Source organism: Jaculus jaculus, chromosome 11 (assembly GCF_020740685.1).
Source record: "Jaculus jaculus isolate mJacJac1 chromosome 11, mJacJac1.mat.Y.cur, whole genome shotgun sequence".
NCBI lineage: Eukaryota > Metazoa > Chordata > Mammalia > Rodentia > Dipodidae > Jaculus > Jaculus jaculus.
Window position 1 is genome coordinate 25,878,740 of NC_059112.1, and position 22,279 is coordinate 25,901,018.

The 22,279-nt window shown below is 41.8% G+C and overlaps 1 protein-coding gene across 1 annotated transcript in view; it reads left to right on the plus strand.

Annotated features, from left to right (window-relative positions):
* The first annotated feature begins 3,539 nt into the window (after positions 1–3,539).
* Tmem156 (transmembrane protein 156) overlaps positions 3,540–22,279 on the plus strand; it is a 34,108-nt gene continuing 15,368 nt past the window's right edge. Inside the window, 1 exon segment of the mRNA XM_045161247.1 lies at positions 3,540–3,627. Within this exon segment, the coding sequence (XP_045017182.1) occupies positions 3,540–3,627 (88 nt within the window).

Sequence of the window (22,279 nt, forward strand, 5' to 3'; positions counted from 1 at the left end):
TATATATATTTTTTAATTTTAATTAATTAATTTATTTGAGAGCGACAGACACAGAGAGAAAGACAGATAGAGGGAGAGAGAGAGAATGGGCGCACCAGGGCTTCCAGCCTCTGCAAACGAACTCCAGACGCGTGCGCCCCCTTGTGCATCTGGCTAACGTGGGTCCTGGGGAACCGAGCCTCGAACCGGGGTCCTCAGGCTTCACAGGCAAGCGCTTAACCGCTAAGCCATCTCTCCAGCCCTCAAAATTTAAAGGGTTAGCATTTGTCACAACTTGGACCTTCATGGTATGTAAGTCAAATAACAAACAACATGGTAGAGGAAGGGTCGCAAACCCCACTCGTGCTGTTCACGTCAAATTTGTTTATCTTCCCAACTTTTCTATAACTTCAGCTCTATCTTCAAAAGTAATAAAAGCTAAAACAGATTCAGGTTTAGCATGCCTGTGTTTATTTAGGTCTGAGGTTTTGGTGTTTTTTTTTTTTTTAATATTTTTTGTCCATTTTTTTATTTTATTTATTTGAGAGCGACAGACACAGAGAGAAAGACAGATAGAGGGAGAGAGAGAGAATGGGCGCGCCAGAGCTTCCAGCCTCTGCAAACGAACTCCAGACGCGTGCGCCCCCTTGTGCATCTGGCTAACGTGGGACCTGGGGAACCGAGCCTCTAACCGGGGTCCTTAGGCTTCACAGGCAAGCGCTTAACCGCTAAGCCATCTCCCCAGCCCAGGTTTTGGTGTTTTAAATGTGGTTACCCATAGGATGTTGTAACTTAACTCTTTAAGTTTTAGGAATCTCTGGGATTTAAGACTTAAGATTTAGTAAGACATTTTGACCCCTTTTTTTTTTTGAGGTAGGGTCTTACTCTGGTCCAGGCTGACCTGGAATTAACTCTGTCATCTCAGGGTAGCCTTGAATTCATGGCAATCCTCCTACCTCTGCCTCCCGAGTGCTGGGATTAAAGGTGTGCACCACCACGCCTGGCTTATTTTGACCCATTTTTGTTTTAAGCCTTCGCCATTGAATCTTGAAAGATACCCAACACCCAGTAAATATTTGGAATTTGTCATTGGCTATTCTTCTGCTAATACGTCAAGCAGTTAGCAAGTATAGACAGAATGATTAAAAGTATTTGTAGGGCTGGAAGGATGGCTTAGCAGTTAAGGAGCTTGCCTGCAAAGCCAGAGGACCCAGGTTCGATTCCCCAGATAGCCAGATGCACAAGGGGGCGCACGAGTCTGGGGTTCCTTCGCAGTGGCTGGAAGTCCTGGTGTGCTAATTCTCTCTGTCTCTCTCTCTCTCTCTCTCCCTGACTGTAATAAATAAATAAAAATTAAGGGCTGGAGAGATGGCTTAGCGGTTAAGCGCTTGCCTGTGAAGCCTAAGGACCCCGGTTCGAGGCTCAGTTCCCCAGGTCCCACGTTAGCCAGTTGCACAAGGGGGCGCACGCGTCTGGAGTTCATTTGCAGAGGCTGGAAGCCCTGGCGCGCCCATTCTCTCTCTCTCCCTCTATCTGTCTTTCTCTCTCTGTCTGTCACTCTCAAATAAATAAAAAATAAAAATAAAAAAAATTTAAAAAAAAATTAAAAAAAATTTAAAAAAGTTTAGTAACAACAAAAGAATAATCCTTGGACACACCTCCAAGAAAGTAGGACCCCCCTCAAAAAAAGAGGATTCCTGAGCTATTTTAATATTCTCAAGATTTGCTGAGTCAGAGAGAACACACTGCTTACTGTCTTGCAGGCACACGCTGGCTATGGGGTCGCTTCTGATCCCACATATCTTCAGCACAGCCGGGCTGTGGCCTAGGATTTACAGCCCTTCTGTTGCTTCCCTGATAGCCACCATCTGGACATGACCAGAGAAGCCAGGTGCAGAGCATATGATCTCCACCAGGACAAAGAGCCTTTCAAGAAAATTTGTCTTTCAAGTGCCTAAGAGTGTGGTAGTCAGTCTGAGGTCAGAGTATCAGGAGCAGGATAGAAGTAGGGTGTGTGTGTGTGTGTGTGTGTGTGTGTGTGTGTGTGTGTGTGTGTGTGCGCGCATACATACGGTCATGATTTGAATCTTAAAAATGTCCCCTGTAGGCTCATGTGTTAAAGGTCTGCTTGCCAGCTGGTGGGCTTTTGAGAACTGAGTGGATCTTGAAGGCTTTATCTTCATCAGTGGATTAATTCATTGAACTCATAGCTGAACAGGTTATCAGGTGGGGCCTGATAGGAAATAGATCACTGGGGGAAAGCCCTTAAAGGGTGTGTTTTGTTTCCAGTCCCCTTTTCACTCTCTGATCACTGTCTGTCATGATGTTAAGACACTAAGACACTTCACCCCTCCACACGCTCCCACCGTGACGTTTTGCTTCACCGTGGGCCCAGGAGCCATGGAAACAAGAAACTATTACATGAAAAGTGAAGCAAGATCTCTGACCTGGCTCAATAGAGAGGTGTTGATACAGATTTCAGGCAAAATATCCTTTATTACTGCCAACCACCTGCAGCAGGAGATGCTGAGAGCTGATGTTCAATGGCAAGGCTCCTTTAGAGAAGGAAATTCCTTACTTTAAAAAAATTTATTTTTATTTATTTATTTGAGAGAGAGAGAGGCAGGTAGAGAGAGAGAGAGAATGGGTGTGCCAGGGCCTCCAGCCACTGCACACAAACTCCAGATGTGTGTGCCACCATGTGCATCTGGCTTATGTGGGACCTAGAGAATTGAACCTGGGTCTTTAGGCTTCACAGACATGTGCCTTAACCGCTAAGCCATCTCTCCAGTCCCCAAGCCCTATTTTACTGACGATAGCACTGAGAATCAAGGAGGTAACTTGCCCAAATTCTACTCCTAGCAGGGGAGCAATTTACCCATTGACCCAGACTTTTTCTGCAAGCAAGCAAGCACCTCAGCCTCAGAGCCATCTCTCCATCCCGCACCTGTCCGTTCTTATTTGAGCCACAGTCTCTTACTGATACCAATTTTTTAAATTTTTATTTATTTATTTTTTGCCAGCAGGTAATTCCCTGGTCTCTTTGCGGGTCTGGAGTTACAGGTGCATGTGGCCATGCCAAACCGTTTATGTGGCATCTGCAGATTCAAACTTCGGTGCTTTTAGGTCCCCTCAGATCCGCTGATAACACTGAGCCATCTCTCCAGCCCGCTATTTTTTTTTTTTTTTTTCCTTAACAGGAAAATAAGAACGATGGAGGGATGTGCACGCCTTTAATCCCAGCATCTGGGAGGCAGAGGTAGGATCACCATGAGTTCGAGGTCACCCTGAGATTACTCTGAATTCCAGGTCAGCCTGGGCTACAGTTGAGATCCTACCTTGAAAACCTAAAAAAATTTTAAAAAGTGACTCAAATTGAAGAATTCTCAGTTCAGGGACTCTATTTTTTTTTTTTTTTTTTTCTTCCTTCAAGTCTTACCCAGAAGGAAGTGAGTATGAGGTGAATTGCATTAACTTAACCACAGAGATGCTACTTGAATCAGGAAGCAGCATATTATCAATGTACTGAAGGGGAGCACATCTATGTCATGCGAACAGCCATGGCCAAAACAGCCTTCCTTAAGTTACTGGTGGCCATAGTGATCACATTCACTTTAGTTTTGCCAGCATATTTCCAGATACCAAAAGGTAAGCATGTGCTTTGTACTCTCACTTTCCTTTCTTACCTTTTTTTTTTTTTTTTTTCGAGGTAGGGTCTCACTGTAGCTCAGGCTGACCTGGAATTCACTATGGAGTCTCAGGGTGGCCTCGAACTCACAGCGATCCTCCTACCTCTGTCTCCCGAGTGCTGGGATCAAAGGCGTGCGCCGCCATGCCCGGTTCCTTTCTTACTTTTAAAAAAAATTGTCAGCTACGAGTGATAGAAAAAAGTTCTCTTTGGAATTATCCTGCATGAGCTAAAGTTCAGTATCTGAACAACTAAGAAAATAAAATGAGGCTGCTGAACAACTAAGAAAATAAAATGAGGCTGCTGCTGAGTTGACTGTTACACAGCAGAGCGATCTTATTCATAGTACTTAATTATTGTTACGTACATAAACATGAAAAGGAATATTTTAAATTTGTAATCTAGAGTTCAAGCATTGAGTTTACGACAATCTTGGCACATGATTTTGCTTTTTGAATCAGTTTTCTTTCTTCAAAACAGTTAACTACATGTATGCCTTTGCATTCTGGAAGTATAATAAAGGCAGTGATATTTATTGCTAAAAATCATAGAATTCCTTCTGTCATGACAATGTTAGGCAAATTTTCACTACAGGTTTTTTTTTTTTTTTTTGAAAAGAGCAATTTAGATATTTTAAAACTACAATGAAAATGAGTCCAAATGTAAGTTAGGTGACTAGCAAAACTTGGATAAACTCTTTGAGCATTTCAGAGAATTGCTACGTGATTGTTGAAACTTCAGGTAAGGAAATTAAAGACAAATATTTTTAAGTTACTCTTCTGTATTGTGAAAAGATTTGAACCTAGGCTACAGAGATGGCTTAGTGGTTAAAGTGCTTGCCTGTGAAGCCTAAGGACCCAGGTTTGATTCTCCAGTACCCACATAAGCCAGATGCACAAAGTGGCGCATGCATCTGGAGTTTGTTTGCAGTGGCTGGAGGTGTTGGCATGCCCTTTCTCTCTCTCCCCCTCTCTCAAGTAAATAAATAATTAAAAAAAAAAAAAAGATTTGAGCCGGGTGTGGTGGCACACACTATTAATCCCAGAATTTGAGAGGCAGAGATTGGAGGATTATCGTGAGCTGGAGGCCACTTTAGAACTACAAACTGAGTTCCAGTCAGCCTGGACTAGAATGAGACTCTACTTTGAAAAAATAAAGGTAAAAAAGATTTGAAATTATGTTAATGTGGATGTTTGGATAATAGCTGTGCTCTTTAGATTTAATAAGAAAAAAAAGTAAAAAGGAAATTCTGTGTTCTGTCATTCAATATATACCAAATGAATTTATTAAAATCTGAGAAAAAATTAGACTTGATAAATTGCTACAATGAATATTTATTGTTGCATATATGTAATGCTAAGTAGACAGATGAAAATATTTTTGCTGATTATATTTGATGACATATTGCAATGATTATTTAATGTTGCATATTAAAAGATGTGAAGTAGCCAGATAAAAATAGTTTTTGCTAAATCAACACTATAACTGAATTAAAAAAATTTTTTTAGCTTGCTTTTAATATGTGTCTCAGATTAAGCAATCACAGCATATATTTTTTATTTATTTATTTATCTATTTGAGAGATAGAGATACAGAAATAGGCAGATAGAGAGAGAGAGAGAGAGAGAGAGAGAGAGAGAGAGAGAGAGAGAGAATGAGCACACCAGGGCCTCCAGCTACTGCAAATGAATTCCAGATGTTTGTGCCCCCTTCACAGCATATATTTTTAATGCTTGTTTTTGCTGGGTGAAAAGGTGTTATAAAGAAAATAGAGGGCTGGAGAGATGGCTTAGCGGTTAAGCACTTGCCTGTGAAGCCTGAGGACCCCTGTTCGAGGCTCCATTTCCCAGGACCCACATTAGCCAGATGCACAAGGGGGGTCCATGCATCTGGATTTCATTTGCAGTGGCTGGAGGCCCTGGTGCGCCCAATCTTTCTCTGTATCTGCCTCTTTCTCTCTCTGTCTGCTACTGTCAAATAAATAAATAAAAATAAAAAAGATATATCTAAAAAATATTTTTAAAAAAGATAATAGATTAAGAAAAAAAAAAAAACCTAGTTATAAGATAATGTGGGCTGAGTAGTTCAGTGGTTATCTAAGGTAGGCCCATTTTCTGTATGTATGTATGCATGTGTATATGTATATGGAATGATATATATCTAAATATATGTATATTTTTAATGATATATATGTAACATACATGCAAAATATGTATCCAAAAAAGGTTAGATCTAATAAAAGCCAGATAATTGCCCACAAAAGTTTTCATGAACTATTTGCAAATTATTGCTCAGTGTTTTGCGAGAACTGGTAACTTGGAGAGCTGCAAAGTTTGTGGGGGAGGGAGACAAATACGCTGTTCCTTAAGCTCTGGCTTTTCGAGTGTAACACCTGGGCCATGGATAGCAAAGTCAGATTCATCTTAGAGGACAGGTGGGCATTCAAATGGTCCCTGTATTGGTAAACAGAAGAGTTTTATAAAATCCACCTTTGCCAACCTTCCATGGCCTAATAGTAAAGTGCCAATTTTTTTGCTTTTTTTTTTTTTTTTTGGTTTTTCAAGGTAGGGGTTCACTCTAGCCCAGGCTAACCTGGAATTAACTATTTATTAGGGTGGCCTTGAACTCACTGTGATTCTTTTTGTTTTTGTTTTTTTGAGGTAGGGTGTCACTCTGGTCCAGGCTGACCTGGAATTAACTCTGTCATCTCAGGGTGGCCTTGACCTCATGGTGATCCTCCTACCTCTGCCTCCCGAGTGCTGGGATTAAAGGCGTGTGCCACCACACCTGGCTTGATATATATTATTTACAGTGTTTCTTCTCTTGGTTTCATGATTGACTACATAAGCTGCCAACACTACCTTTGTTCCCTTCCCAACCTGAAAAGAACTGTTTCTGTTCTCCGAGTCCAAGAACAGCATAGATAATTCTTCAAACTCTTTGGGATGAGGGATTTATTTGGGAATTTTACTCCCCTGCTCTGGGCCAACAAACAAAAATGTTTGAAAACTGTTGTCTTTTCCTGATATCATTTAATGGTAGAAGAAATTATGCATATAGCTACCAAAACAAAAAGTAGATTATTAGGTAAAATGCTTCCCACATGGCAATAGGGTAATAATAATGTTGAATATTTTCAATAGTTTGTGAATCCTAAGGACCATGATGATATCAGTAAATTTAGTCCTATACTCATTGAACTAGGGAGATTTGAATATAATTATTTTGCCTTACAAAATTACTTAAAAATTTTAGGTTCACATATTTAATTTTATTTTTTATTCATTTATGAGAGAAAAAGAGATAAAGAGAGGGAGAGAAGTGGTGGTGGGGCAGAAAGAACAGCATGCCAGGGCCCGCAGCCACTGCCAACGAACTCCAGACGCATGTGCCACCATGTGCATCTGGCTCACGTGGGTTCTGGAGAATCAAACCTGGGTCCTTAGGCTTTACAGGCAAGCTCCTTAACTACTAAGTCATCCCTCTAGCCCAAAATTACTTTTTCATTTGAAATTAGTGTGTCTTATAAAGAATGTGTTAAAATATTCAGGTGTGGTGGCGCATGCCTTTCATTCCAGCACTCAGGAGGCAGAGGTAGGAGGATCACCGTGAGTTCGAGGCCACACTGAGACTACATAGTGAATTCCAGGTCAGCCTGAGCCAGAGTGAGACCCTACCTCAAAAAAAAAAAAAAAAAAAAAAAAAAAAAAAAAGAAGGAAAGAAAGAATGTGGTAAAAGTATTTAGATGATAAAGTCAGAGTGTATTTCAAGTGCAAATATTGACCTTGAGATTCTCATAGTAAGTCTTTATCCTGTCAGTTATTTGTATCTTTTTTTTTTTTTTTTTTTTGAGGTAGGGTCTCACTCTAGCTCAGGCTAGCCTGGAATTCACTATGTAGTCTCAGGGTGGCCTTGAACTCACGGTGATCCTCCTACCTCTGCCTCCTGAGTGCTGGGATTAAAGGCGTGCGCCACCACACCCAGCTGTATTTATTCTTTTTTTTATGCTTTTTAAATTTCTTTTCAAGGTAGGGTCTCACTCTAGCTCAGGCTGACCTGGAATTCACTATGTAGTCTCAGGGTGGCCTCAAACTCATAGCAATCCTCCTACCTCTGCCTCCCTAGTGCTGGGATTAAAGGGGTGTGCCACCTCACCCAGCTAGGATTTAAAATATATATATATTAGTGACAACTTCTATACTTACAGACAATACACCATGATATTTTCCTCCCCTCCCCCACTCTTTTTATTCTTTTTTTTAATTTGAGAGTGACAGAGAGAGAGGGAGAGAGAGATAGAATGGGCACGCCAGGGCTTCCAGCCACTGCAAATGAACTCCAGATGTGTGCACCCCTTTGTGCATCTGGCTAACGTGGGTCCTGGGGAATCGAGCCTTGAACCGGCGTCCCTAGGCTTCACAGGCAAGTGCTGAACCACTAAGCCCTCTTTTCATTCTGTATTTTACATTCTGCTATTCACTTCTAAGATAAATAATGTAAAATGACTTAACTTATAAACTATTCACTGTTACCTTGTATTTAACTGGTCAAATGAATTTAAAAGAAAGTTTCCTTAATGCGGAATAGTGTATCTATGAAATTTAAGAGATTTCACTTCAAAATAGTAAACTTGGGGCTGGAGAGATGGCTCAGCAGTTAAACACACTTGCTTGGAAAGCCTTATGGTCCAGGTTCGATTCTCCCATTCCCATGTAAAGCCAGACGCACAAAGCGGCACATGTATCTGGAGTTTGTTTACAGTGGCAGGAAGCTCTGGAATACCCATTCTCTCTCATAAATAAATATTTATTATTATTAAAGATATTAAATATTAAAGATAACAATAAACTTTCTGACATCTTCAATTAAATAGATAGCTCCGTGTTTGATTATATTTCATCAAGAATGTATCAGAGTCTCCAAATGATCAGTAGAAATATTTGACTATCACAATTCTACAGTCTAAGATTTTAGTCTAACCTTAAGAAGGGGAACTTCTTAAACATTGCTTATCTTTAGATAAGTTTGCACTAAGGGTGCACTGCAGATAACCTGTTTTACAGCAGTGCTTTTATGCTTCTAGTTTGTTTAAAATGTAAGAAAAAAAATTGAGGTAGAATTCACTCTAGACCAGGTTGACTTGGAATTCACTATGTAGTCTCAGGCTGGCCTTGAACTCACAGCAATCCTCCTACCTCTGCCTCCCGAGTGCTGGGATTTAAAGGTGTGCACCACCACACCTGGCTAAAATGTAAAACTTTGATATATTTACATTGCATATGCATAATGAAGATACAAATGGTTCCTTCCAGTTAAAACCTCACTAATTTCCTTCCCTTATCCTTTAGTTATTCTTCCACTTACCTATAGCATTTCCCTGACTAGGAGAGTGAGAGTGCAAAAAGGAAGACAAGCGTATATCCCCTCTGTGAGATCTCTCTTATAAAGACCAGTGTATCAAGAGTGTCACTTCAGTAAATGAAAATGTTACCTTGGGGCTGGAGAGATGGCTTAGTGGTTAAGCGCTTGCCTGTGAAGCCTAAGGACCCCGGTTCGAGGCTCGTTTCTCCAGGACCCACGTTAGCCAGATGCACAAGGGGGCGCATGCATCTGGAGTTCATTGCAGAGGCTGGAAGCCCTGGCGCATCCATTCTCTCTCTCTCTCTCTATCTGCCTCTTTCTCTCTCTGTCTGTTGCTCTCAAATAAATAAATAAAAATAAACAAACAAAAATTAAAAAAAAGAAAAAAGTTACCTTGCTTTCAAAATGGAAATTTTATTTTTTTCTTTTTTATATAATTGTATAAACATTTATTTAGTTATTGCCAGTAATGACTACATTTCTTTTTTCTTTTTTGCTGTGTTTTCTAGGTTGCTCTCAGACTTTTAGGCTCTAGTGATTCTCCCATCTCAGCATCCCAAGTCCTGGGACTATTGGCGCTCACTACTGCACCTGGCTCATACATTTTAAAACTTTTAATAAATACGTATATTTTCATGAATCAGACACCAGACCCAGTGCTCTTACCCATAACTCATTCTGCCGTGTTAAACATTTCATCGCCAGGACTGGGGCCACAGTTCAGTAGGATGGTACACGCTTTGCGTCTGTGAAGTGCTAGGTTCCATGCCCAGGCCAAAGAAAGAAAGGCAGTCTGCAGAGATGGCTTAGTGGTTAAGGCACTTGCCTGTGAAGCCTAAGGACCTAGGATTGATTCCCCACTACCCATGTCAGCCAGATGTACAAGGTGGTGCATGCGTCTGGAGTTCATTTGCAGCGGCTAGAGGCCCTGGTATGCCCATTCTCTTTCTCTATCTGCCTATCTATTTCTCTCAAATAGATAAATAAATAAATGATTTTTTTAATTGTGAAAAAAGGAAGTAAAAAAAAATCTCACTCATGGTGGTAAGGCAATAAATGTTTTTTAAGTATGCCTTTTTCAAAAAGCTGTATAGAAAATCCTGCTGTGGTGGCGCACACTTTTAATCCCAGCACTCGAGAGGCAGAGGTAGGAGGATCGCCGTGAGTTCGAGGCCACCCTGAGACTCCATAGTGAATTCCAGGTCAGCCTGGGCTAGAGTGAGGCCCTACCTCAAAAAAAAAAAACGAAACAAAACAACAGCAACAAAAAGTTTTATAGAAAAAAAGTTGATATTTTGGGCTGGAGACATGGCTTAGCAGTTAAGGTGTGTGTCTGTGAAGCCAAAGAAACCAGACTTGATTCCCCAGGACCCATGTAAGCCCGATGCACACGGTGGCGCATGAGTCTGGAGTTCATATGCAGGGGCTAGAGGCCTTGGCATGCCAGTTCTCTTTCTCGTCTCTCTCTCTTTTTGTTTTTTTATTTTTTTATTTTGAGAGAGCGAGAGAGAGAGAGAGAGAGAGAGAGAGAGAGAGAGAGAGAGAGGGAGAATGGGTGTGTCAGAACCTTCAGCCTGCTGTGAATGAACTCTAGATGCATGCACCACCTTGTGCGCTGGCATCCCTGTGTTTCTGGCTGTGGGGGACCTGGAGATTTGAACATGAGTTCTTAGGCTGTGCAGGCAAAAACATCTCTCCATCCCTCTATTTCATAAATAAATAAAAATAAAATATAAAAAGGGAAAAGGTGACTTTTCCTGTTCATTTTTTAAAAAAACGTATATACATATAAATCATTCTACTTTGCTTATATCCTTTTGCCACTTGTTTCTGTCCCTGTTTTGGCAAGTTAAACAAGCAATGCCATTTTTATATCTCAAAGATGCTTCACAAATATTATTGCAGGAAGTTAAAACTTACCCAAAACTTCTACCCTGTCCCCAACATCTAGTTATTGGAGAGTATATAAATCATTATTGTTGTCATTGTTGTTATTCTTTTTTAAAAATTCTTTTTAAATTTTTTTGTTTTATTTTTATTTATTTTTTTAAGAGCGACAGAGAAAGAGGCAGAGAGAAGGAGAGATTGAGAGAGAGAGAGAGAGATTGAGAGAGAGGGAGAGAATGAGCGCCAGGGCCTCCAGCCACTGCAAAAGGATTCCAGCTGTGTGCACCCCCTGGTGCATCTGGCTAACGTGGGTCCTGGGGAATCGAGCCTCGAACCGGGGTCCTTAGGCTTCACAGGCAAGCGCTTAACCGCTAAGCCATCTCTCCAGCCCGTTGTTGTTATTCTTCTTCTTCTTGTTGTTATCATTATCTGTAGTCACTCTCCAGTGCCATAGAACACAAACAAGACTCTTTTCTCCTAACTACAACTTCAGTATGTGTTGATTAGATTATTTTTGTTTTTTAAACAGGCAGAATTTGCACACAATAAAATGGAAAGATTTTAGGGTTCATATTGTGGGTTAAGCCCACAGTGTCCCCACAGGCTCCTGTTGGCTCATTCCCCAGCTGCCGCTGTTATTTTGGGAGGCTGTGGAGCCTTGGGGAGGTGGAGCCTGGCTGCAGAAATGGGTCACTGGGGGTGGGGGAGGCTGGGCCAGCCACGATCTGTCTTTGCTACTATGTGAACAGTCTCTGCCGCACTTTCCTGTGGTCACAGAATAAGCCACTCTGCCGCTCCTTGCCCCCGCTATGATGGACTGAGAGTCTCTGAAGCCAGGAGCCAAACGAATCTTTCCAGCCTTGTGTTGGCAGATATTTTGGTTACAGCAAAGCAAGTGTAACTACTGACATTCAAGCTTGTGAACTTTTTTTGTTTGTTTGTTTGTTTTTGCTTTTGTTTTTGTTTTTCGAAGTAGGGTCTCGCTCTAGCCCAGGCTGACCTGAAATTCACTGTCATCTCAGGGTGGCCTCGAACTCACAACGATCCTCCTACCTCTGCCTCCTGAGTGCTGGGATTAAAGGCGTGCGCCACCATGCCCGGCCAGGCTTGTGAATTTTAACATCTGTAGGCATCAATGTAAGCCCTTCCCCATAAAAGGCAGGTTGTCATCACCCCCAGGAAGATTCTTCCTGTCATTTCTTGTCATATCTCTTGCCACTTTACAAACAAATGTTTAGATCTTTGTCACCATCATTACTTTGTACCTTGTATTTCAAATACCAATTTTTAGTCTGACTTTTCTTTTCTTTTTTTTTTTTTTTTCCGGTTTTTCAAGGTAGGGTCTAGCTCAGGCTGACCTGGAATTCACTATGTAGTCTCAGGGTGGCCTTGAAAGAACTCACAGCGATCCTCCTTCCTCTGCCTCCCAAGTGCTGGGATTAAAGGCGTGCGCCACCACGCCTGGCTTAGTCTGATTTTTTAAGCTTAGCATGTTTTTCAGATTCCTCTTTGTTAATAAGAGTATCACTGGCTTTTACTTCCCTCCATTCTTCCTTCCTTTTTTCCTTTTGTGTGTTATTGGGGATTGAACCCAGAACCTTATACATGCTGGGCAAGTGTCTGACCTCTGTACACTCAATCATCATTTTTAATTTTTTTATCTTTATTTGTTATTATTATTTTTGTTGTTGTTCATTTTTATTTATTTATTTGACAGTGACAGGGAGAGAGAAAGAGGGAGAGAGAGAATGGGCGCCCCAGGGCCTCCAACCACTGCAAACGAACTCCAGACGCGTGCGCCCCCTTGTGCATCTGGCTAACGTGGGTCCTGGGGAATCGAGCCTCAAACCGGGGTCCTTAAGCTTCACAGGCAAGCGCTTAACTGCTAAGCCACCTCTCCAGCCCTATTATTAGTATTATTATTATTATTTTTGATGTATGGTTTCACTCTAGTCCAGGCTGATCTGAAATTCACTATGTACACTCAGAGTGGCCTCAAACTCCTACCTCTGCCTCCTGAGTGTTGGGATCAAAGGCATGCACCACCATACCTGGCCTTCATTTATTTTTAATTTAATTATTTGTGTGTGGGTGAATGTCTGGCTGCTGCGATCTGTCTGGCTTTACGTGAGAGGCTGAAGAAATGAACCGGGACCAGCAGACTTTGCACGCAAGCGCCTTCAATCACTGAGCCATCTTCCAAGCCACCAGTCGGCATTGCACTCTTCGTTTTCAGATAGGGTCCCACTAAGTTTCCAGGGTTGGTGTTGAACTTACTCTGCAACACAGTCAGGCCTTGAGCTAGTGAGCCCCCTGCCTCAGCTTCCTGAGTAGCCGGGATTCTCGACTTGTACTATTGGGCCAACCAGCTCCTTTGTTTTTATTGCTAAGTCGTCTGTTAAATGCATAGATCATATTTGTCATTTACCCATTTTAGTTGTCGGCTCTTACAAACATGCTCTGGTGAACATTATTATACAGGCGTTTATGTGAACCTGCTTCATTTATTTCTTTAATTATTTATTTATTTGAGAGAAAGTGGCAGATGGGTGGGTGGGGGGAGAATGGGCATGCCAGGGACTCGGGCCACTGAAAATAAACTCCAGACACGTGCGCCACCATGTGCATCTGACTTATGTGGGTTCTGTGTAGTTGAACCTGGGTCCTTAGGCTTTGCAGGCAAGCAGCTTAACTGCTTAGCCATCTCTCCAGCACCAATGTATGGTTTTTTTTATAAACATTTAAAAAAAATTTTTTTTAATTATTTATTTATTTGAGAGCGACAGACACAGAGAGAAAGACAGATAGAGGGAGAGAGAGAGAATGGGCACGCCAGGGCTTCCAGCCTCTGCAAACGAACTCCAGACACGTGTGCCCCTTGTGCATCTGGCTAACGTGGGACCTGGGGAACCGAGCCTCGAACCGGGGTCCTTAGGCTTCACAGGCAAGCGCTTAACCGCTAAGCCATCTCTCCAGCCCCCAATGTATGTTTTATTTCTACTGGGTAACTATTTAGTGATGGACTAGCTGGCTTTTTTGCGTGGGTTGCTATAAAAATTACCATAGGTTGAGTGAGCATGTCTGGAGTTCATTTGCCATGGCAGAAGGCCCTGGTGCACTCATTCTCTCTTTCTCTCAAATAAATAAATATTGGAAAAAGGGCTGGGCGTGGTAGTGCACCCCTTTAATCCCAGCACTCAGGAGGCAGAGGTAGGAGGATCACTGTGGGTTCCAGGCCACCCTGAGACTACATGGTGAATTCCAGTTCAGCCTGGGCCAGAGTGAAACCCTACCTTGAAAAACAAACAAACAAACAAAAGACTTAAATGTTGACAAAAATGTAGAGAAAGGGAATAATTTTACACAGTGGGCAAGCCTTTAATTCTAGCACGGGGGGGGGGGGTTGAGAAAGGAAAATCTTGAGTTCAGAGCCAGTCTGAACTACGTAAGGGGACTTTTTTCTCAAAAAAAAAAAAAAATCAACAAAAGAAAACAAATAAAAAACCCTTTGAGGGCTGAAGATATGGTTTAGCGGTTACGGTGCTTGCCTGCAAAGCCTAAGGACCCCCCCGTTTCAATTCCCCAGTACCCAGGAAAGCCAGATGCACAAGGTGGCTCATGTGTCTGGAGTTCAGTTACAGTGGGTGGAGGCCCTGGTGTGCCCATTCTCTCACTCTCTTTCTTAGATAAATAAATAAAATATTTTGTTTTGTTTTGGTTTTTCGAGGTAGGGTCTGACTCTGGTCTCTGGCTCAGGCTGACCTGGAATTCAGGAGGGTGGCCTTGAACTCATGGCGATCCTGATCCTCCTACCTCTGCCTCCCGATTAGGATTAAAGGAATGTGCCACCACTCCCGGCTTGAAGATTTTTTTTTTTTTTTTTTTTTTTTTTTTTTTTTAACTCTTTAAATTAGAAATGCAGAGCCATGCAGAAGGATAAGGAATTCAAGGTCATCTTCCGCTACATAGCAAATACTCGGTCTCAAAAACAAACAAGCCAGCAAACAAAAGCTATAAATGCATGATTAGACGGATTAGATGCAAATGAGTAATGAATTAATGAGCACGTAGATGTGAAGAAATTACCTACAGCATGGCACAGAGAAGCAATGAAGCAGAAGTTAAAAGGTGTGAAGATGGGCTGGAGAGACCGCTTAGCGGTTAAGCGCTTGCATGTGAAGCCTAAGGACCCCGGTTCGAGGCTCGGTTCCCCAGGTCCCACGTTAGCCAGATGCACAAGGGGGTGCACGCGTCTCTCTCCCTCTATTTGTCTTTCTCTCTGTGTCTGTCTCTCTCAAGAAAAAGGAAAACATGTCTTTAAAAAAAATATTTTATTTTTATTTATTTAACAGAAAAAGAGAGAGTGAGCGAGAGAGAGAGAATGTGTGTGTGTGTGTGTGAGAGAGAGAGAGAGAGAGAGAGAGAGAGAGAGAGAGAGAGTGAGAGAATGGGCACTTCAGGGCCTCCAGCCACTGCAAACAAACTCCAGATACATGAGCCCCCTTGTGCATCTGGATTACATGGGTCCTGGGGAATCGATCCAGGGTCCTTTGGCTTTGCAGGCAAACGCCTTAACCGCTAAGCCATCTCTCCAACCCAAGGAAAACATTTCTAATCAAAGCTGAAAGGAGACGAATATATCAAATATATATACATGTACATATATATGATCAAATATATCAAATCCGAAAGGCAAAAAAAAAAATACATTTACTACAATGAGATACTAGTTATTACTCACCAAACTGGGAAAACTTGCAAAGCAATGGACAGATGTGTCAACGAAAATTTTGTCCTGGGGGCTGGAGAGATGGCTCAGCAATTAAGGTACTTGCTTGCAAAGTGTAAGGACCCAGGTTCGATTCCCCAGTACCCATATAAAGCCAGATGTACAAGGTAGCTCATACATGTGGAGTCCATTGCATTGGCTGGAGGCACTGGTGTAATACCCATTCTCTCTATATCTGTCTTTATTTGCCTATCTCCCTCTCTCTCTCACACACTCATAAATACATAAATAAATGCAATTTTTAAAGGAGATCTGTCCTACCAGAAGTAGTGGCACACACCTTTAATCCCAGAATTCAGGAGGCAGACGTAGGAGGAGCGCTATGACTTTGAGGCCAGCCTGGAACTGCAGAGTGAATTCTAGGCCAGCCTGGGCTAGACTGAGACCCTACACCCCCTCAACAAAAAGAAAAAAAAAAAGAAAGAACTTTGTCCACCTGTAAGTAGTATATGTTGATATAAACACTTTGTAGAATGATTTGGCATTTTCTAGTAGTAATAAAATTGAAAATACACATACTAAATGCCCAGAAATTTTACCCTTAGTGTTCATGAATATTCACAGTACCAGTTTTAAAATTTTAAAATTGTTTATTTTTTTATTTATTGGGGGGGGGCAGATAGAGAGAGAATGTCACGCCAAACGAACTCCAGATGCATGTACCACCTTGTGCATCTGGCTTAGGTGGATCCTGGGGAATTGAACCTGGGGTCCTTAGGCTTGGCAGGCAAGTACCTTTACTGCTAAACCATCTCTCCAGCCCCCACAGTAGCATTTTTTTGTATGTGTGCACAGGCGTGTGTTGTAGCATATATGGTGCCCTCATATGTGTGTGGTTTGGTGGGTGTGTGGCAGATGCATTTGTGTGTACAGATTCCCATGTCCCTCCCATGGGCATGCGTGCAGAGACCAGAAAGAATGCTGGGCATCCTCTATCACGAGCCCCAGTAATTCTCTAGTCTCCACTCCCCTCCTGATGGGGGTTTCAGGCATGCATGGCAATGCCCAGCTATTTATGTGAGTGCTGGGGAATCGAACTTGGGTAAATCAGGACTCCTCAGGCCTTCATGTTTGCTCAACAGGCACTTTTACCCACAGAGCCATCTCCTAAGCTCCTATAGTACCATTAAAAATAAATAAATAAAAAGAAGGGTGCAACTGTAGCCCAGACTAGAATCCATTCTGTGGCCCCAGGCTGGCCTTGAACTCATGGCGATCTTCCTATCTCAGCCTCCTGAACCCTAAGACTAAAGGTGTGTGCCATCACATTTGGCCATAGAAACATTTTTATTTTTAGTCTTTTCTTTCTTTTTAAAAACATCATAATAGGAGGAAAAGATGACATCAAAATAAAAGAGAGACTGATTGAGGGGGGAGGGGATATGATGGAGAGTGGAGTTTCAAAGGGGAAAGTGGGGCGGGGCGGGGGGAGGGAATTACCATGGGATATTGTTTACAATCATGGAAGTTGTCAATAAAAAAAAAATAATAAAAATAAATAAAAAATATATTTATAAGGAGAGAGAGAGAGATTGAGAGAGAGAGAGAGAGAGAGAGAGAGAGAGAGAGAGAGAGAGAGGGAGAGGGAGAGGGAGAGGGAGAGGGAGAGGGAGAGGGAGAGAGAATGAATGAATGGGCATGCCAGGGCCTCCAGCAGCTGCAAATGAACTCCAGATGCATGTGTCACTTTTATGGGTTCTGGGAAATCGGACCTGGGTCCTTAGGTTATGCAGGCAAGCTCCTTAACTGCTGAGCCATCTTTCCAGCTCCACAGTAGCATTTTAAAATCTTTACTGAGAAATATTATTACTGTTGTTAAGCTTTTGAGACGGGGGTCACTGTATAGCCCAGGACAGCCTTGAACTCATGATCCTTCTGTATAGTTTTTTTTTTTTTTTTTAAGTTTTTATTAGCATTTTCCATGATTATAAAAAAATCCCTTGGTAATTCCCTCCCTTGCCCTCACACTTTCCCCTTTGAAATTCCATTCTCCATCATATTAGCTCCCCATCTCAATCATTGTACTTACATATATACAATATCAACCTATTAAGTACCCTCCTTTTGTGTGTGTGTGTGTGTGTGTGTGTGTGTGTGTGAGAGAGAGAGAGAGAGAGAGAGAGAGAGAGAGAGAGAATGAATGAATGAATGAATTAGTGTGCACCAGGGCCTCAGCCCGGACAATTGAACAACTCCAGACACTTGCGCCACCTAGTGGGCATGTGAGACTTGTGCTTGCGTCGCCTCGTGCGTCTGGTTTACTTGGACCTGGAAAGTCAAACGTTGGTTCTTAGCCTTCGAAAGCAAGCGCCTTAACCACTAAGCTACCTCTCCAGCCTTGTTGGCAGGTTTTTGGAGCCAGAGTCTCATGCAGCCCAGGATAGCCTCAGTGATCCTATTGCCTCAGCCTTCCAAGAACTGGGATTACGAGCTGTAAACCAGCATGCCGGACGTTACCTGTGGTAGACTTTACAGTGAAAGGCTTTCATTTTTAAACGTACAGCTTGACATATGTATACATTGGTGTAACTATTGCCCTAAGTGACAAAGCTTTCCATCACTTCTAAAATATTCTGTTACTCCATCCTATAAGAGCTGTTCTATCAATGCATTTTGTACATTTTTCAAAGTGTCATGTGGAGTTTTACATGGTCACTTGTATCTAGTTTATTTGACATGGTGTAATGCTGTGAAGAATCATCCACGTTGTACCTTATATCAGGAGGTTTTTTTCTTTAAAAATATTTTTTTTGTTTATTTTTACTTACTTATTTGAGAGTGACAAACAGAGAGAGAGAGAATGGACATGCCAGGGCCTCCAGCCACTGCAAATGATCTCCAGATGCATGTGCCACCTTGTGCATCTGGATTACATTGGTCCTGGGGAATCAAGCTTCAAACTGGGGTCCTTAGGCTTCACAGGCAAGCGCTTTAACAGCTAAGCCATCTCTCCAGACTTTTTTTTTTTTTTTTTTGAGGTAGGGTCTCGCTCTAGTCCAGGCTGACCTGGAATGCACTATGTAGTTTCAGGCTGTCCTCAGACTCACAGTGATCCTCCTCCCTCTGCCTCCCAAGTGCTGGGATTAAAGGTGTGGACCACCATGCCCCACAGGAGTTGTTTTGATATTCACTGTTAGAAATTTGTGTTGTTTCCAGTTCTTGGCTATGATAAATTTTAAAAACTTCCATAAAAATTTGTGTGCAAGTAAAATAGAAACATCTTATTGTGTGGATACATGTTTTTATTTCTCTTGTGTAAGTTTCTAGGAGTGAAATTTTGGGGCCATATGGTAAGTAATATATAGATAAGAAAATGAATATCTTTATTTATTTATTTATTTATTTATTTATTTATTTATTTATTTATTTATTTATTGTTTATTTATTTGAGAGTGGCAAACACAGAAAGATGGGGGAAAGAGAGAGAGAGAGAGGGAGAGAGAGAGAATGGGCACGCCAGGGCTTCCCGCCACTGCAAACAAACTCCAGACGTGTGCGCCCCCTTGTGCATCTGGCTAACGCTGGGAACCAGGGTCCTTAGGCTTCACAGGCAAGCGCTTAACTGCTAAGTCATCTCTCCAGCCCAGGAAATGAATATCTGTTCCCCAATGTGGTTACACTGTTTTACATTCCACCAGCAATGTATGAGAGTCACAGCTCACAGCAGCATGACTTAGAATGGCAAAAAATGGAAACAACTCAAATGTTCAGTCAGAAGAATAAATAAATTATGAGATATTCATTCATAAGAACACCACAGAATTACAGCTGAAGTCAATAGGGCTCAAACATATTAATAGCAGAAAAGTGAACCTCAAGAGGACACATACTGTAGATTTTACATATGTATATAGTTTGTTTATCTAGTTATTCATTCATGTATGTATTTTGAGGCAAGCGTAACAGATTGACCTTTTTAAAAAATATATATATATTTTTTATTAACAACTTCTATACTTACAGACAATAAACCATGGTATTGTATATATGTAAGTAGAAGAACAGATTACAGGGAAGGGAAAGGCCTCCCCTCCCCTCCCCCACTTTCTCCTTCATAACTCTGCTCCCTGTCATATCCCCTCCCTCTCTCCATTAGTCTTTCTTTAATTTGATGTCATCATCTCTTTCTCCTATTATGAGGGTCTTGTGTGGGTATTGATAGGCACTGCAAGGTCTTAGATATCAAGGCCAAATTCTGTCTGGACAGTTGTATGTAAGGAGTGGTACCCTGCCTTTGGCTCTTACATTCTTTCCACCACCTCTTCTGCAATGGACCCTGAGCCTTGGAGGGTGTGAGATGTTTCAGTGCTGGACACGCCTCCGTCCCTTCTTCTGAGCACTGTGTTGCCATTTGGGTCATCCCGGTGGTCATCACCATCTGAAAAGAGAAGCTTCTCCAACCAGAAGTGAGAGTAGCATTAATATATGAGTATGAACATTAAGTGTAGTGATTTCAGGGCAATTTGGTGAGAGTAATATATGCATTTATCCAGACAAGAGCAGGTTTTATACCCTTAAGACTCATGACCTCCCCTGCCATAGGCTTTTGATTAGGTTTTCAGTACCAGGCATGTATTCCCTCCCATAGAATGGGCCTCTGTCCAATTAGAGAGCAGTTGGTTTCCCCCAGAGCAGACATGCCACTATTGCACTCATTCAGTCATTTGGCCTGTCTGAGGCTTCCAGTGCCCACTGTTTTCACCACTGAAGACTTCCCTCTCCCATAAGACTGCGCACAGTGCAGCTTTTTCCAGATTTCAATTGGCTGGGCTACAGGGAGAAGTTTTTCTGCTCAGCCCCAACTTGATTTCTCAGTGACTTTGCTTCTCAGGCATGTGAAGTCTTCAGCAATAGGATCTTACCATCTCTTTCTCACTGGGAACTAAGGACCTTGGCAATAGCCTGTAATGTTTTGGAGGCAACAGGGACCTCCCTGGCCAATGACTCATTGGGAGGTATTCCATCCCAGGCACTGAAAATTTCCTGGTAACAATCTATGGCTTCTAGAGGTGCCATTGTTTAAGAAAGTCGATTTTCATATGTCTTATTCAGAATATCATGAATTTTGATTGACCCTCACCCCCTGCCCTTTTATATAATCTCTTCCCCTGACCAAGTTTAGGCCTTTCCCCTCCCTGTAATCTGTTCTTCTACTTACATATATACAATACCATCCCCTTAAGACTCTCTCTTTCCTCCCTTCCTTATAGCCTTTTTTTCTAGCTTATGGGCCTCTGCTACTGATTTTTGGTTCCAGATCACACACAAGTCTATACATTTGTAGCTAGGATCCACATATAAGAGAGAACATGTGACGTTTGGCTTTCTGGGCCTGGGTTACCTCACTTAGTATAATCCTTTCCAGATCCATCCATTTCCCTGCAAATTTCATATTTTCATTTTTCTTTACCACTGAATAGAAGTCCATTGTGTAGATGTACCACATCTTTATTATCCATTCGTCTGTGGATGGACATCTAGACTGGTTCTATTTCCTAGCTATTGTGAGTAGAGAAGCAATAAACATGGTTGGGCAAGTATCTACAAGGTAGTGAAAAGAGTCGTTATGATATATGCCTAGGAGTGCTATAGCTGGATCATATGGCAAATCTATTTTAAGCTGTCTCAAGAACCTCCACACTGATTTCCACAATGGCTGTACCAGATTACATTCCCACCAACAGTGCAGAAGGGTTCCCCTTTTACCACATCCTTGCCAATATTTATTGTCATTTGTTTTCTTGATGGTAGCCATTCTGACAGGAGAAAGAAGGATCTCAAGGTAGTTTTAATTTGCATTTCTCTGATGGCTAAGGATGTAGAGCACTTTTTTAGATGTTTATATGCCATCTGTATTTCTTCTGGTGAGAACTCTCTATTTAGTTCCATAGCCCATTTTTTGATTGAGTCGTTTGATTTCTTATTGTTCTGGTTTATGAGTTCTTTGTATATTCTGGCTGTTAATCCTCTGTCAGATATGTAGCTGGCAAAGATTTTCTCCCATTCTGTAGGTTGTCTCTTTGTTCTATTCACAGTGTTCTTTGCTGTACAAAAGCTTTGTAATTTCATAGGATCCCAGTGGTTGATGGGCAGTTTTATTTGCTGAGCAATTGGGGTTATATTCAGAAAGTCATTTCCTATGCCAGTATGTTGAAGGGTTTTGCCTACCTTTTCCTCTAGCAATTTCAGAGTTTCAGGTCTGATATTAAGGTCTCTGATCCACTTGGATTTGATTCTTTTTTTTTCTAAATTAAAAAATTTTTTTTATTAACAACTTCCAGGATTATAAAAAATACCCCATGGTAATACAGACTGACCTTTTTATGGGGGCGGGGGGAGAAAGATAACTTGTGTGCCAGGGCCTCCAGACATTGCAACCCCATTTCAGATGTGTGAATGTGCGACATTGCATGTTAGCATCACTGTGCATCTGCCTTACGTGGGACCTGGAGAGTTGAACATGAGTCCTTAGACTTTGCAGGCAAGTGCCTTAACCGCTAAGCCATCTCTCCAGCCCTGTATCTATTTCTAAACTATGCTACAGTTAGAGGGGTGATGATATAACACTTCAAAA